Source organism: Panthera leo, chromosome C1 (genome assembly GCF_018350215.1).
Source record: "Panthera leo isolate Ple1 chromosome C1, P.leo_Ple1_pat1.1, whole genome shotgun sequence".
In the NCBI taxonomy this organism is placed as follows: Eukaryota; Metazoa; Chordata; class Mammalia; order Carnivora; family Felidae; genus Panthera; species Panthera leo.
This window is the reverse complement of record NC_056686.1, coordinates 217,568,802-217,585,505: the sequence shown is the minus strand read 5'-3', so window position 1 is coordinate 217,585,505 and position 16,704 is coordinate 217,568,802. Positions and strand designations below refer to the sequence as shown.

Genomic DNA, 16,704 nt, shown 5'->3' with positions numbered 1-16,704 from the left:
CCCACCCCCATCAACGTTTGACCTTGAGCCTTTTCTGGAAGACAAAATCCCAACCTCGTCACATAAAATAATGATTTCATCAATAAGCAGCGACCCATAATAGTTACGGAAACTGGTAAGCAAAGTTAACAAGGGCAAAAAGTTCTGAATACGGTGGCTCTTCCCCGTGCAACCCCCAGATACACTAGTTCTGTGGCATTTCCCACACGCGGCCGCCGAGACCGGCCCACAGGCCTAGAGCCCATGGTGGGGGGGGGGGGGGGAGGTTAGACTCGGGCTTCTGTCCTCCAACCTCCCTCGATTGTCTTCAAAGCCCCCTGATCCAGTCACCCCCTGCCCTGTCTGCTGCCTGGGGTGGCGCCGACCTCCACCCTCAAGCTCAACCGGGGAAGGATGGGACTGACCGCATGCCCCGCCCCCGCGGATCCCTTGCTCACAGCCCCACCCCCAACCCCGTCTCGTGACCCCCTAGCTCACAGCCCCGCCCCCGCGGATCCCGGGCTCACAGCCCCGCCCCCAACCCCGTCCCCGCGGATCCCGGGGTTCACCAGCAGCCTCTCCTCCAGGTAGTCGCGAACGTCTCTCATGTGGGCCTCGTAAGCCTCCCAGTTCTTGGTCACCAGCTCCGCGGCCTGGGGACACAGGAACAGCAGAGGGAAAAAGTATGCTCAGTTGTCCTAGAACAAAGGAGAATAAAGCAGCCTTCAAGAGCGGAGGTGAGGTTTACTGATAACAGAGAAGTGACATTTCCTCACAGTGCTCATTTTCTGCAACATCAGGAATAGATCATGTTTACTGAGTGCGACCGTGTGCCGGGGCCAGGATATGTGCTTGGGAAGAGTTATCTTCACCTGTTCAACAGGAATTTACGTTATCAGGCCCTGCCTGACACCTCCCGGCACCAGAGATCCTGCTGGTTCCAGCAGCTCTGTTCCAGAGACGAGGACAGCATCATGCGGGGGGGGGGGGGGGGGGTTGTGCACAGAGTGAGGGTGTTCACCGCCACGGCAGAGGGAGAGGGAGGGGCAGGTGTGTTCCCAGCACAGAGTGACGGAGGGGGACAAGGCCGGGGCGCCCAGGACAGACAGGATCAGGAGCTAAGTGCAGACTACAGATGGGGATGACCCAGTCCAGACGGGTAGGCCCTGGAGACGCACAGGCCGCAGACCTCAGTATATTGTGGAGACAGGACGCAGGACTCACTGGCTGCTCATCAGGTGCAGGGGACGAGGACCAGGCAGGACAAGGCATCTCCTAGATTTCTCCAATGAGGTGCTGGATGAGGGCAGGCACCATGGAGAGGGAGGGGAGCCAGGGAGGAGACGCGTGTGCCCGCCCAGCGGGAATGCCAAGTAAGCAGTGGGGGATGTGGGTCTCTCAGGAGAAAGGTCAGGACCTGCCCTGAGATGCCAAGTTCAAAGCCCTGAGCACAGGCTGGTGGTGGAGCTGCAGGACAGGGGGAGAGCCCCGAGGGCGATGTTAGTTGTGGAGAGGAGGCTGGGGGGCATCAGGAGGTTGGCCGGCAGGCCGCATGGCGGTGGGAAGGCTGGGGAGGAGGCTGCAGGGCGGCGGGAAAGGCAGTCTGGAAAGCTGGGAACATTCTAGTGGAGAGGCACAGGAGGAGGTGCACGGAGGACACAGGCAGGAGGGGCGGTTCCTCGGGAAGTGCACAGGGAGGGAGGGAAGCCGGGAGGACACCCGGACCGGCCTGGGAGTCATCTCCAGGGAGTGGGGCCTGGGCCGGGAGAGGGGGGACACTCAGAGAATGTGGGCGAAGGTGCAGCTGCAGCAGGGAGCTGAGGTGCCAGCATATGGGATCTCCTGCTGCAAACGCCACCCTGGAAGGACAACCAGGGGGGTGCCGGGGCGGCCCGGGGGCCCAGCAAACCTGTGGGCCTGACCGTTGGCCTCTGCTGTGAAGACATGACTATATTTCTGCAGAGGATTGAGGAAAGAGCTTTTCGCTTTCAATGCTAAGCACGTGCAACCCACTCCACAGACTCAAAAAGTGTACTTCCAGGATGATGAATATAATTTGAGGCTTTTTCTAACATCAGTCCATTTATTGGGCTCACGAACATGATCTCTCCCAAAGTCCTGGGGAAACAGATCATGAGATGATGGAAAAAAATAGGCCTCAGTGCCTGGGTCCCGGCACAGAGCTCCTGAGACCCCTGTGATTTCCTAAGTGATAAGAGCTAGGAGCACCTCTTGTTCTAGTATTTAGACTTCGGTTCTTGACAAAGCGTTCCTAAACCCCTCGGGATTTCCCAGGAGATACGAGTATCTTTTATTCTAACGTGGAGACTCCGGGTGGGCTCTGGGAGGGCACTGGTCACTGAGTCATGATTAGAGGCTTGGAATTTTCACCCCGCTACACGTTCTCCGGAGGGGGTGGGGGGGGGGGCGCTAAACATGGAGTGAAGGACTGATCAGAGCCTCACAAAAATCCCAATAGCGTGGGTCTAGAGAGCTTCCGGGTTGCTGAACACATGCAGGTGCTGCTGGGATAGCACCTCCCCCACACCTTGCCCTGCGCGTCTCTTCCGTCCAGATGTGTCTCCTTCATCACATCCTTTCACACTCAACCAATAATCTAGTGAGCAAAGTGTTTCTGTAACTTCTGTGAGCCGTTCTGGCAAACTAACTGAACCCGAGGAGGGGGTCACGGGAACCTCAGCTCTATAGCTGGCTGCTGGGACTGACAACTGGCGTGTCACGTGGGGCTGGTGGGGGCAGTCTTGGGGGCCTGAGCACTTGGCCTGCAGGGTCTGACGCCATCTCCAGGTGGACAGTGTTAGAGTTGAGTTAAACTGTAGGACACCCAGCTGGTGCCCCAGAATTGTCCCCTGTGGAAGCCTCCCCGCCCTGCACCACATCAGGTGTCGGGGTGTTGTGCATGGGGGAGTAAAGGGGACACCCCTGGAGCAAGACTCAGGTTTTCCTACACATGAGACAAAGCACCCGCTTCACCTGTCCAAGCTCAGCAAGGCTTACCTTCCCAAGGCCGGCAATCATTGGGGTGTTCTCTGTCCTGTAAGAGACAAGGGATTCATTCAATCCTATTTCCATGCAAAGCAACTAGCAAGTGTCCCAGGAAGGAATCCTGTCTGCAGAAGTCATGAATTAAAATAAAAACAAAATTACACCAACATTTTTCCTAGACATGTGCCATGTGGCTGCCTCAGTGGCAGCCGTAGGCCCCCAAACCCTCCATGTGGACACTCCCGGTCCAGTCCCAGTTGACACGGCCCATCTTGGGCAATATTATGTTGGGTGTCCGCAGTGACCATTCTGTCTGGATCCTCTTCCCACCCAGGAGAGACCCCTCCTCCAACTGCAGACCCCAGGGCCTGCCTCTTTGGGCCACCCTGTCGAACCAGGCAGGGGTCCAAAGACCTCAGCTCAACACTGCTCCCTTCAGCTGAAGCCTCTCAACTATCATATGGGACGATTCCTTTGTTATTAGAGATTGTGTGTGTGCAGGAGAGGGACAGGAGGGCCCCTGCAGGCGGGTGGCTCTCGCTCAGATCTAACAAGCTAAAAGCAGAACTCTTCGCTCTATTTTCATTAACTTATTAGTTTTCTTAATTTTAAGTTTTGGCTACACAAAGTTTTCGTAAACATTTGGGGCTGGCGGCTGCTTGCTGCCCAGTAGATAAGGGGACAAGCGAACTCGAAGCGCAGGGTAGTACAGGTAACGTGACCCTGCTGAGCTCCCTTTGACAAGTTTATTGGTCACTTGTGTCCCCGGAGACGGGCTCTGACACCTGGGGAAGGTCCGGGACATTCCCTCTTTAGACCTCACCCCACTCACCTGTAGGGCAGCTCGTCCAGACCAAGAGCACCTCTCAGAGGCCTACCACCTGCGACTGCCTGGGCAGGGGCTGCCCACGTGGAAGAGTCAGGGCCCCCTGTAGAACCTGGAGCCTTCCCTCCCTCGGGGCGTTCGGTTAGCCCTCTACCCTCCATCTAGAGCACCGCAAACCCTGCTTCCCCCTCCCTGTCCACCTACTGAGCTTCCAGAACACCTGACATTCTGCCCTTTTTTTTTTTAAACTTTTTTTTTTTTTTAAGAGAATGTAGAGTCAGATGTGGTTATAAGAAATACTATAGAGGCATTCTGTCACTCAGCTTTGCCCTAATAACACTATAGCACAAGATCACAACCAGGATACGGATAAGATACAGAACATTTCTGCCACAAAGGTCCCCCCGTTGGCCTTTTGTAACCAGACCAGCCTCCCTGCAGCCCCACTGCTTCCTTAACTCCTGGCAACTGCTAATCTGTCCGCCACCTCTAATTTTGTCATTTTCAGAATGTTCTATAAATGGAATTAGAGAGCTATAACTTTGGGGCATTGGCTTTTTTCATACACCATAATTCGCCGGAGATTCTGGGCTGTCGTGTGTATCAAGAGTGAATTCTTTCTCGTTACTGGGTAGTGTCCACAGTACAGATGTGCCACAGCCTTTTAGGCCATTCACTCATTAATGGACATCTGGGTTGTTTGCACTTTGGGGCTATTATAAATAAAGCTGCTATACACACTCGTGTACAGATTTTTGTGTAAATACAAGTGTTCATTCTCTGGGATGAATGTCCAGGAGTGAAATTCCTAGGTTGTATGATGGGTGCATATTTAATTTTAAAAGAAACTGCCAGGCTGTTTTCCAGAGCGGGTGGACCACTTCAAACTCCCATCAGCCGTGTATGAGTGATGCCGTGTCTCTGTACTCTCAGCACTCGGTGTTGTCACAGGGTTTTGTTTTAGCCATGCTGATAGGTGTCGGATGATGCTCACTGAAGTTTTCTTTTGCATTTCCGTAATAGCTAACGATGTTGATTATCATTTCATGTGCTTCTTTGCTGTCTGTGTATCTTCTTTAGTGAAATGCCTGTTTATGTCTTTCGCCCATTTTTTGACTGAATTGTTTGGGGTTTTGGGCTGTTGAATTTTGAGTGTTTTTTATATATACTAGATACTAATCCTTTGTTGAAGCCATCATTTGAGAGCCTATTCTCCCAGTGCACAGCTTGTCTTTTCATCCTCTTAACAAAGTCTTTTGCAGGGTGAAAGTTTTAAATCTCGATGCAGTTCAGTTTATCAATTTTCCTTTTTATGGATACTTTTGGTATCAAGTCTAAGATCTCTTTGCTGAGCCCTAGAGCCTGAAGATGTTTTCCTGTTTTTGTTTTCTAAAAGTTTTATAGTTTTATGTTTTACATTAAGTTCATCATGTATCTTGAGTTAATATTTTATAAGGTGTGAGACTTAGATGGAGGGTGGTTTCCTGACCAAGGATGTCTAATTGTTCTAGCACCATCTGTTGAAAGAGAATCTTTCCTCCGCTGAATTACGTTTGTATCTTTGTCAAAAACCATTTCGGCATATTTCTGATTGTATCTATTCTGTTCCATTGGTTCACTTGCTGGGTTTTTGTTAGAGACTGGACTAAACATTTACCAGTTTGGGGAGAATTGACATCTTTATATACTGAGTCTTTTGATCCATGAACAGAGTATATCTCTCCACTTATCTAGATCTTTGCTCTCTTTTATCCACATTGTGTAGTTATTGGCTTACAAGTCCTGTACACATTTTGTTAGCTTTCTATTTTTGAGTGATTATAAATGGTATTGTATTTTTTAATTTTGTTGTTCATATGTTCATTACCAATGTATAAAAATATAGTTGATTCTTGTATGTTTGTATTGTAACCTGTGATCTTGCTGAATTCACTTATCAGTCTTAGGCGTTTTCTTATATACTTCTTGGGATTTTCTACAGAGACTATAAATAGGGACAGTTTTACCTCTTCCTTTCCAATCTGTATCCCTCATATTTCCTTTTCTTGCCTTCTGCACTGACTAGAACTTCCAGAACTTTTGAAAAAGAGGTAAGCGTGGACATCCCCAGATTGTTCCTGATCATAGGGGTAAAACATTCAGGCTTTGACTACTGAGTATGATGTTAGCTGTAGATTTTCTTGTAAATGCCCTTTTCAAACTGAGGAAGTTCTCTGGTCATATCATCGTGAGACTTCTTAATGAATAAATGTTGAATTTTGTTAAATGCTTTTTCTACATTAAATGATGTTATTTTTCTTCTTTACTATGCTATATTGCATAGATTGATTTTTGAATACTGAACCAGCCTTGAATTCCTGGAACAAACTCCGTTTTATCGTGGTGTGTATATTATTTTTATATATTGCTGAATTCCATTTGCTAATATTTTGTTCAAGATTTCTGCATCTGAATTCATGAGGGATATCTGGTCCATAGTTTTTTTTTTATACCACCTTTGTCTGGTTTGGGTATAAATTCATAAAACGAATTGGGGAAATGTTCCTTCCTCCACTTTTCTAGAAGAGACTGCATAGAAAAGGTGTTAATTCATTAAATGTTTGGCAGAATTCTCATGAAACTATCTGGCCCTGGAGATTTATTTTTGGGGGGGTTTAAAGTTACAAAATGGGGGCGCCTGGGTGGCTCAGTTGGTTGAGCGTCCGACTTCAACTCAGGTCACGATCTCACGGCTCGTGGGTTCAAGCCCCACGTCAGGCTCTGTGCTGACAGCTGGAAGCCTGGAGCTTGCTTTGGATTCTGTGTCTCCCTCTCTCTCTGCCCCTAACCCACTCGCATTCTGTCTCTGTCTCTCTCAAAAATAAACATTAAAAAAAATTTTTTTTAATTACAAAATGAATCTCCTTTTCCTAATAATTATAAAGCTATTTAAATGATCTACTCTCATATTAAGTGAATTGTAGTAGTTTTTTTTTTTTTTAATTTTAAAAAATGTTTTATTTTTGGGAGACACAGACACACAGCATGAGTGGGGGAGGGGCAGAGAGAGAGGGAGACACAGAATCCAAAGCAGGCTCCAGGCTCTGAGCCATCAGCACAGATGTGGGGCTCAAACTCAAGAACTGTGAGACCACGATCCAAGCCAAAGTCAGATGCTTAACTGACTGAACCACCGGGTGCCTCAGTTCTTGAAATTTATTGAGGTTTGTATAATGGCACAGAACATAGTCTATCTTAGTATATATTCTATGGCACTTGTAAAGAATGTATATTTTGCTGCTGTTGGATGAAGTGTTCTAAACACTTCAATCGGTTGGTTGTTGGGTATGACTGAGTTCTTCCATATCCTGGCTGACTTTTGTCTAGTTGTTGTATCCGTTGTTGAGAGAAGGATGTTGACGTCTCCAAGTGCAATTGTGAGTTGACTATTTCTCTTTTCATTCAGTTCAATCTGTTTTTGCCTCACACTATTTTGCAGCTCTATCGTGCAGTGCTTTGACATTTAGGATTGCTAGGACTTCTTGGTGGACTAACTCTTTAATCATTATATAATGTCCCCTCTGTGTCTCTGGTAATTTTCTCTGCTCTAGAGTCTCCTTTATCTAATGTTATATAGCCATTCCTGCTTTCCTTTGATTAAGGTTTGTCTGATACATATTTTTCCATTTTTTAATTTTCAGCCTCTATCAGTATATGTGAAGTGAGTTTCTTAAAGAGAGCATATATACTTGACCCTTGAACAACACAGGTTTGAACACTATGCGTCCACTTTTATGCAGGTTTTTTATAGTACTATAAATGTATTTTCTCCTCATAATTTTTGCCATATTTTCTTTTTGCTAGCATACTGTATTGTGAGAATATACTGTATAATACGTGTGACATACAAAATATGCATTGACTGCTTATGTTGTCAGTAAGACTTCTAGTCAACAGTAGGCTATTAGCAGTTAAGTTTGGGGGGAATTTAAAAAGTTACATGCAGATTTTCAACTGTGCAGGGGTTGGCACCACTAACCCGTGTTGTTTGTTCAAGGCTCAACTATAGTTAGGTCAATTTTTTAAAAAATTCACTCTGCCAAGCTCTGTCTTTTAATTGCTACATTTAGATCACTTACGTTTAATGTAATTAATATGTTAGGGCTTAGGTCTGCCATTAAATTTTTTTTTCTGTTTATTCTATTTTTCATTTCTCTGTTTTCTTTTTCCTACCTCCCTGTGGGTTATTTGAACATTTTTGAGATGTTCCAGTGAGTAGAACCTTACCTCCATTTACATCCTTTTAGCCCTCCCCCATTTATAATTATCCTAAATATTTCTTCCACATATATTTTGAACCACATTAGACAGTGCTATCATTTTGGCTTCAGCCATCAAATACAATTAAGAAAACTCAAGAGGAAAGCCTATTTTATTTACCCATAACATGCTTGCTTCCTTCCCTTCCCTTCTCTTCCTTTCCCTTTCCTCCCTTCCTTTCCGATGTTCCAAGTTTCCTTTTTTTACTATTTCCTTTCTGTTTAAAGAACTCCCTTTTGTCATTTTTAGCACTGGTCTTCGGAGGACAAATTCTGCTAGCTTTCCTTTCCTTGAGAATGTCTTGCTTTCCCCTTTGTTCCTGAAGGGTATTTCTCGTGTACAGGATTCTGGCTCGACAGTGCTTTTTGCACTTGTAACATATTGCATCACTTCCTTCTGGCCCCCGGGGTTTCTGATGAGAAATACACTGCCATTTGAATTACTTTTACTCTATAGGAAAGGTGTCAGTTTTTTTCCCTCTAGCTGCTTTCAAGATTTTTACTCTGGCTTTCATTTTCAGAAGTTTAACTATATGCCTTGGCATAGATTTCCTTTGGTTCATCCTGCTTGGGGTTTGTTCAGCTTCCTGAATCTGTAGGTATATGTCTCTTGCCAATTTGGGAAGTTTTCAGCCATTTTTTTTTTTTTTCAAGTTCTTTCTCATCCCCGCCCTTTCTCCTCTCGTTCTGGGACACCAATGAAATGAATGCTAGATTTTCTGTTATAGTCCCACAGGTCCTTGAGGCATGGTTTCAGTTTTTTCCAGTCTATTGCCTCCCTGCTGTTTGGATTGGGTAACTCTGTTGTTCTCTTTCGGTTCACAGGCTCCTTCCTCTGGTGCCCCTATCCTGCTGGTGAGCCCATCCACGGAGCTTCGGACTTTGGTTGCTGTAGTTTTTAGCTCTAAAATTTCCATTTAGTTCTTCTTTACGTTTTCTTTTTCCTCGCTGACACTTCCATTGGTGTTTCTGGGTTGCAGGCTTCATCAGTTCTAAGTCAGGAGAAAGGACGCAAAAGAAGACCCAAGGAACCCACCACCATGTTCTGGTTTCTTCTTATTAGCATTTCTGATAAAAGGTGTGGTCCTGGCTAAAGTACCACTGTGTGTCATGGGGACACAGGAGCTGCCAGAAGGGAAACAAGTGCTTCTGTGCAGCCCTGCTCATCCCACGGTCATGAGAACAGCAGTACATCTCAGTTAGGAGGGCTCCCGTGTTGAATCGTCCCCAAAGAGACCAAAGATCTGGGAGTCCTAAGTGCAGAATCCATCAGTGGGGCAAATTCTGACTCAGTAGTGACAGAGAATGGGCTACTACAGTTCTTCCAAGAGACAAAGACAAGTTACTGCCCTACAGACCAAGAGCATCACCAGCAGGTCAGAAACTTCTATTAACCTTCTATCTTACCCTGGCCTGAAATTCCGTTCCTGTCCACCTCCAAACAGCATAGGGTACAGAGGGGTAAGTTCACCGAGTCCGCGGACGTAAAGTGCTCCAATCCTGGGACCATAGAACTGGAAAGAAAGGTCGGTCATTTATTCAACAAGAACCTTCCGAGTTCCTACTCTGGACACGTGCTGAGTGCTTGGAGGCACCCAGAGAAATCCTGCGTGTGTGTAAACCCCACAGCCGTGCTACCTGTCACCATTCTGGACGTGCCGGAGTCAAAATCGCCTTCGGGGTCCAGGACGGAGCCTGCACTCCTGTTCCCAGCCCAGTGGCAACACAGCTTGACTGCACATCACAGAACAGAATTCATAAAAGGAGAGCGGCTGGAACTAGAGATTGCCAAGGGCTTTTCCTGGGTACGACTCCACGTTTTTGAATCATCATTTTGCAAAAATCAGTTAAGAGCCACGGCGTCAAGTCGGCACACATACTCCTTTGGAAACTAGCTGAGCACCATGCTTCAAAATAGAGGATTAAAGCCACTTGAGGTTCCGGTCCACTGCCAGAAAGATGAGCAAAGCCTCAGAAGGGCGTTCCCTGCTCACGTTTCTCTCTTCCACCGTACAAAGAGCTGAACCTCTGCGTTCAGGAGCCGCGCTTTCAATCAAGTTAGAGAAGGCAACGTCTTGAACCCCACCTCTTCCGTCCCCGGGGCGGCGGAGGCGGGGGACACGAGTGGGCTGGCGAGGGGTCTGCAGGCACTCTCTGCCCACGGCAGAGAACACTCACTACCTGGCTAAAGCCACCTGCCTTATGTCTCACCTGAGCCCTCAGTACCCTCCCACAGCCCTGCCTGGCGGGCCCCTCCTGCCCCATTCTCCCCCCTGTGCCACGCATCAAACGGCACTCCAGCTGCTGCTGGCCCCCCTTCTTTAGCCCCCGCGGGCGGGGGCCGCAGGCTGCTGCACCATGTCCCCCGGGCGCCCTGGATGACAAACGGATGATCAGTGGCGCTGTGGGCCCTGCTCTAAGGTGAGCCTCGAGGTCACGGGGGGGAGGAGGCCTCTGTGGACGCACCTTGTGCCCCACGATGGTCAGAAAGTCCACGCCCAGAGCCTCCACGTCCACGCGCCGTTTCCCCAAGGCCTGCGCGGCGTCCGTGTGCACCAGAATGACAGGCAGTCCGGAAGCTGCCCGCTTCCGGTTCAGGGCTTTGATTCGCTGACTGATTTCAGCAATGGGCTGCAGCAGGGAAAAAGAAACAGTCGAGGCTGTTGCTCTGATTTCATGAAAACCCAGTGAAAGAAACACAGAGTCATGAAGGAGGACAGGCGACAAACAAGAAAAACGAGAGGAAGAGGCCCCAGGTGTGGTGCCTGAGAAAATCAAGCAGAGCGTGGGCTCCCTTCATCCCGCACTACGTTTTCTTAAGAGGATAAACAACTCACCATGATGACGCCAGTCTCATTATTGGCCAGCATGACCGTCACGAGGCACGTGGCCGGGCGGACGGCGGCCAGGATGTCCTCAACCTCCACCTGCCCGCTCACCTTGGACACCGGCACAAAGGTGACCGCTGAGGAAAAGACCCAAGGACCGAGGTTAATCTTACGAAATAACCTCTGCTGAAAGTTCATTTAGATAGAGCTTAACAGAAGTATTTCCACATTAAAAAGTAACCGATTGTAAAAGTTCCAAAACCGATCAAGAAGGAGTATAAGCCACCCGTTATCACGGTGCCCAGGAACAGCCAACCTGAGGGCTCCTTTCATGCCGCTTCCGTCGCTGAGCGTCCGTGGGACACACTCCCCGTGCGGCTCCGGAGGGGCCCAAGAGGAGGTAATCGCTCTTAGCTCATGAGAGCATCTTTTTTCGCTCCTATGTTTTTAAGTTTATGCATTTATTTTTGAGAGAGACAGAGAGGGAGAGGGAGAGAAGGTGAGAAAGAGACAGAGGAGGGACAGGGAGACAGGGAGAGAGAATCCCAAGCGGGCTGCGCACTGTCAGTGCAAAGCCTGATGTGGGGCTTGAATTCACGAACCATGACATCATGACCTGAGCAGAAAGCAAGAGTCGGACGCTTAATCAACTGAGTCACCCAGGTGCCCCAAGGGCATCTTTGTTTAACAAAAATTTATCTTAGGGGCACCTGGGTGGCTCAGTCGGTCGGTTCAGGGTCCGACTCTCGATTTCGGCTCAGGTCATGATCTCACGGTTCATGGGATTTAGCTCTGTACTGACAGAGCCTATTGGGCTTCCCTCTCTCTTTCTCTCTCTGCCCCTCCCCTGCTCGCACATACATGCATGCTGTCTCTCAAAAAATTTTTAAAAATTTTAATTCCGCTGTAACTAACCTACAGTGTTATATTGGTGGCAGGTGTACAATGTAGTGATTCAACAGTTCTATACATCACTCCGTGCTCATGAATCCCCTTCACCTGTTTCACCCCTCCCCCCACCCACCTGCCCACGGGGAACCACCAGTGTGTTCTCTATAGTTGAGAGTCTGTTTTTGGTTTGTCTTTTTGAATTTGTTTGTTTTCTTTCCTAAATTCCACGTATGAGTGAAAACATATGGTATTTGTCTTTCTCTGCGTAACTGGTTTCATTTAGCATTATACTCTCTAGTTCCATCCATGTTGTTGCAAGTGGCCAGATTTCATTATTGTTTATGGCTGAGTAATACTCCATGGTGTATATATACATCTTTGCCGTCCATCTATCAGTGGGCACTGGGCTGCTTTCATATCTTGGCTATTGTAAATAACGCCATAACAAACATAGGAGTGCTTATACTTTTTCACATTAGGGTTTGCACATTCTTTGGGTAAATACCCAGTAGTGTGATTACTGGATCATACGGTAATTCTATTTTAAATTTTTTGAGGAACCTCCATACCGTTTCCCACCGTAGCTACACAGTTTGCATTCCCACCAACAGTACATGAGTGTTCCTTTCTGTCCACATCCTCGCCAACATTTGTTGCTTTTGTGATTTTTAATTTTAGCCATTCTGACAGGCGTGAGGCGACATCTCACGGAGGTTTTGATTTGCATTTCCCTGATTATTAGTGATATTGAGTATCTTTTCGTGTGTCGGCCATCTGGAGATCTTCTATGGAGAAATGTCTGTCATGTCTTCTGCCCATTTTTTAATTGAATTATTTGATTTTTTGATGTTAAGTTGTATAAGTTCTTTATATATTTTGAATACTAACCTTTTATTGGAAATATCATTTGCAAAATTTCCTCCCATTCGGCAGTTTTTCTTCTTCTTTTGTTGATTATTTCCTTCACTGTGCAGAAGTCTTTTTTATTTTGTTGTAGTCCCAGTAGTTTATTTTTGCTTTTGTTTCCCTTGCTTCAGAAACATATATTGAAAGAAGTTGCTACGGCTGGCATCAAAGAAATTACTGCCTGTGCTCTCTTCTAGGATTTTTATGGTTTCAGGTCTCACATTTAGGCCTTTAATCCGTTTTGAGTTTATTTGTGTGTGTGGTGTAAGAAAGTGGTCCAGTGTCGTTCTTTTGCATGTAGCTGTCCAGATTTCCGAACACCATTTGTTGAAGAGAATGTCTCTTTCCCATGTCATCTTCTCTCCTACTTCGTCAAAGACTAATTGACCATATAATTGTGGGTTGATTTCTGTTGTGGGTTTTCTATTCTAGCCCATTGACCTATGTGTCTATTTTGCACCAGCACCATAGTGTTTTGATCACTACAGCTCTGTGGTATATCTTGAAAGCTGGGTTTGTATTACCTCTAGTTTTGTTCTAATTGTTCGAAATTGCTTGGGCTATTTGAGGCCTTTTTGATCCCATACAGATTTTAGGATTGTTTGTTCTAGTTCTTGAAAAATGCTCTGGTATTTTCATAGGGACTGCATTAAATGTGTAGACTGCTTTGGGTAGTGTGGGCATTTTAAAAATATTTCTTTTCCCAACTCATGAGCATGGAGTGTCTTTCCATCTTTGTCGTCTGATTTCTTTTCTCAGTGTTTTATGGTTTTCAGAGGATAGGTCTTCCATCTGTTTGCTTATTCCTAGGTATCTTACTGGTTTTGGTGCAATTGTAAATGAGACTGTTTTCTTAATTTCTCTTTCTACTACTTCATTATTAGCATATAGAAATGCTATGGGTTTCTGCATATTGGTTTTGTATCCTGTGACCTTCCTGAATTCATGTATCATTTCTAGTAGGTTTGTGTGTGTGTGTGTGTGTGTGTGAAGTTCTTGGTGTTTTCTGTGTAGAGTATCCCGTCAACCTCAAATAGTGAAAACTTTTACTTCTTCCTTACCAATCTGGATGCCTTTTATTTTTCCGATCTGAGTGCTGTGGCTAGGACTTCCAGTTCTGTGCGGTGAGAGTGGATAGCCTTGTCTCATTTCTGATCTTATGGGGAAAGCTCTCAGTTTTTCACTGCTGAGCATGATGTTGGCTGCGGGTTTTTCACATTATGTTGAGGTATGTTCCCTCTGAACCTACTTTGTTGAGGTCATGTTTTATCATGAATGCATGTTGTGCTTTTTCAGATGCTTTTTCTGCAGCTATTAAAATGATCATGTGGTTTTTATCCTTTCTCTTGTTGAGGTGATATATCGTGTTGATTGATTTGTGAATTTCAAACCACCCTTGCCTCTCAGGAATAAATTCCACTCGATTGTGGTGAATGATTTTCTTAATTGTATTGTTGGATTTGGTTTGCTAATATTTTGTTGAGAATTTTTGCATCTATGTTCATTGGAGATATTGGCCTGTCGTTCTCCTTTTTTGTAGTGTCTTTATCTGCTTTTGGTATCAGGGTAATCCTTCTTCTGTTTCTTGGAATAGTTTGAGAGGAATAGGTATTAACTCTTCTTTAAATGTTTGGTAGAATTCACCTGTGAAGCCATCTGGTCCTGAACTTTTGTTTATTGGGAGTTTTGTTTTGTTTTGTTTTTATTTTTATTTTTTAACATTTATTTATTTTTGAGACAGAGAGAGACAGAGCGTGAACGGGGGAGGGTCAGAGAGAGGGAGACACAGAATCTGAAACAGGCTCCAGGCTCTGAGCGGTCAGCACAGAGCCCGACGCGGGGCTCGAACTCATGGACCGCGAGATCATGACCTGAGCCGAAGTCGGCCGCTTAACCGACTGAGCCACCCAGGCGCCCCTGTTGGGAGTTTTTGATTACTGATACAATTTCATTGCTGGTCACTGGTCTGTTCAAATCTTCTACTTCTTCCTGCTTCAGTTTTAGGAGGTTGTATGTTTCTGGGGACTTACCCATCTCTTTTAGGTTGTCCAATTTGTTGCCATAAATGGTTCATAATATTCTCTTATAATCTTTTGTATTTCTGTAGTGTTGGTTATTATTTCTCCTCTTTTATTTGTGACTTTGTGCGGGGTTATTTTTTATTTTCATGAGTCTGGCTAAAGGCTTATCGATTTTGTTGATCTTTTCAAAGAACCGGCTCCTAGTTTCACTGATCTGGTTTTTGTTTTGTTTTGTTTTTAGTTTCTATTCCATTCATTTTTGCTCTAATCTTTACTATTTCCTTCCTTCTCCTGGTTATGGGTTTTGTTTGTTTTTCTTTTTCTAGCTCCTTTAGGTGTAAGGTAACATTGTTTATTTGAGATTTTTCCTTGCTTCTTGAGCTAGGCCTATATTGCCATAAATGTCCCTCTTTGAGCAGCTTTCGCTGCATCTCAAATTCTTTGGACTGTTGTGTTTCAGTTTCATTTGTCTCCATGTATTTTTTAATTTCTTTTCTGAAGTCGGTTGACCCACTCACTGGTTAGTAGCATGTTTTCTGTTCTCTTTCCAGAGTTTTTCTTGTGGTTGACTTCTAGTTTCATCGCATTGTGGCTGGAAAAGAGGCATGGTATGACTTCAGTCTTTCTTAATTTGTTGAGACTTGTTTTGTGGCCTAATGTGATCTTTTCTGAAGAACGCTCCATGTGCACTTGAAAAGAATGTGCAATCTGATGTTTTAGGATGGAATGTTCTGAAGATATCTGTTGGATCTATCTGGTCCAATTTGTCATTCAAAGCCACAATTTCCTTATTGATTTTTTTGTTTGGATAATCAATCCACTGATGTAAGTTGGTTGCTAGATGTCCCTACTATTATTGTATTACTATGGATTACTTCCTTTGTTGTTAGCGGCTTTAGGTATTTGGGTGCTCCCACGTTGTGTGCATAAATATTTACACACATTGTAAATGTATAAATGTTGTATCTTCTTATTAGATTATTCCCTTTATGATTATTTAGCGTCCTTCTTTGTTTCTTGTTACAGTCTTTGTTTGAAAGTCCATTTTTTTTTCGGGGCACCTGGGTGGCTCAGTAGGTTGAGTGTCTGACTCTTGATTTCAGCTCAGGTCATGATCCTAGGGTTGTGGGATTGAGCCCCATGTTGGGTTCTGCGCTGAGCATGAAGCCTGCTTGAGACTCTCAATCTCTCTCTCTCTCTCTCTCTCTCTCTCTCTCTCTCTCTGCCCCTCCCTCACTCACACACACACACACTCTCTCTCTCTCAAAAGTAAGTAAATAAACATTAAAAATAAAATAAAATAAAGTAGTAGTATGGTAAGACCATAAAGAGAAAAACTCTCCTACCAGTCCAACGGGAAAATCAACAAAAAGCCTTCATCGTCAAGTGGAGCTTCATGGCATTGTGTCCTTTATCATTATGATAAAAATACTTTCCCGTGATTCACCTTCAGGTTTCCAGGCAGATGGAAGAGGAAGGCTGAGACGTCAGTCTGTTTAAAGGAAAGTGTTTACCCGGGCTGTCTTGAGGGAGCAAAAGGCTCTTAGGTTTCAAAAGTCCGCGGTCTGCACCCGGCGTCTCAAGACTTCGTATCACAGGGGAAGGGAAAGGTGCCGAGGGCTGCTGCTGGCCAAGCTCGCCCGACCCCGCGGCCTGCCTGGCTAGTCACGCCCACTGTGTCGAGCTGAAGTCGTGCAGCAGGAGCACAGTTATTCTTGTGTTTACCCCCGAAGCTGATATCTATTTGACGCTTGTTCTTCACAGAGAAAGAAGCCAAGATTTAATTAATATCCAAGTGAAGAGCCCTGCTTAGCACTGACAGGCATACGATTTCACTATGTGCATACGTGTTACGTACAAGAGTCTGAAGTATCATTCAGTAAATCAGATGACTAGTTCTACACGCTGATGACCCAGTTTGTCCCTAAGGGGGAAAATGGCAGCATTTA

General features: G+C 45.7%; 1 protein-coding gene across 4 annotated transcripts in view; it reads right to left on the bottom strand.

Annotated features, from left to right (window-relative positions):
* Positions 1-16,704, bottom strand: part of SCLY (selenocysteine lyase) — a 32,940-nt gene that overhangs the window by 4,486 nt on the left and 11,750 nt on the right. For all 4 annotated transcript variants that reach the window (XM_042950715.1, XM_042950716.1, XM_042950718.1 and 1 more), the window contains 5 exons: positions 10,947-11,074; positions 10,576-10,740; positions 9,517-9,623; positions 2,998-3,034; positions 549-632 (listed from right to left, as the gene is read on the bottom strand). In XM_042950715.1, the coding sequence (XP_042806649.1) occupies positions 549-632; positions 2,998-3,034; positions 9,517-9,623; positions 10,576-10,740; positions 10,947-11,074 (521 nt within the window). The remainder of the gene's footprint in view (positions 1-548; positions 633-2,997; positions 3,035-9,516; positions 9,624-10,575; positions 10,741-10,946; positions 11,075-16,704) is intronic.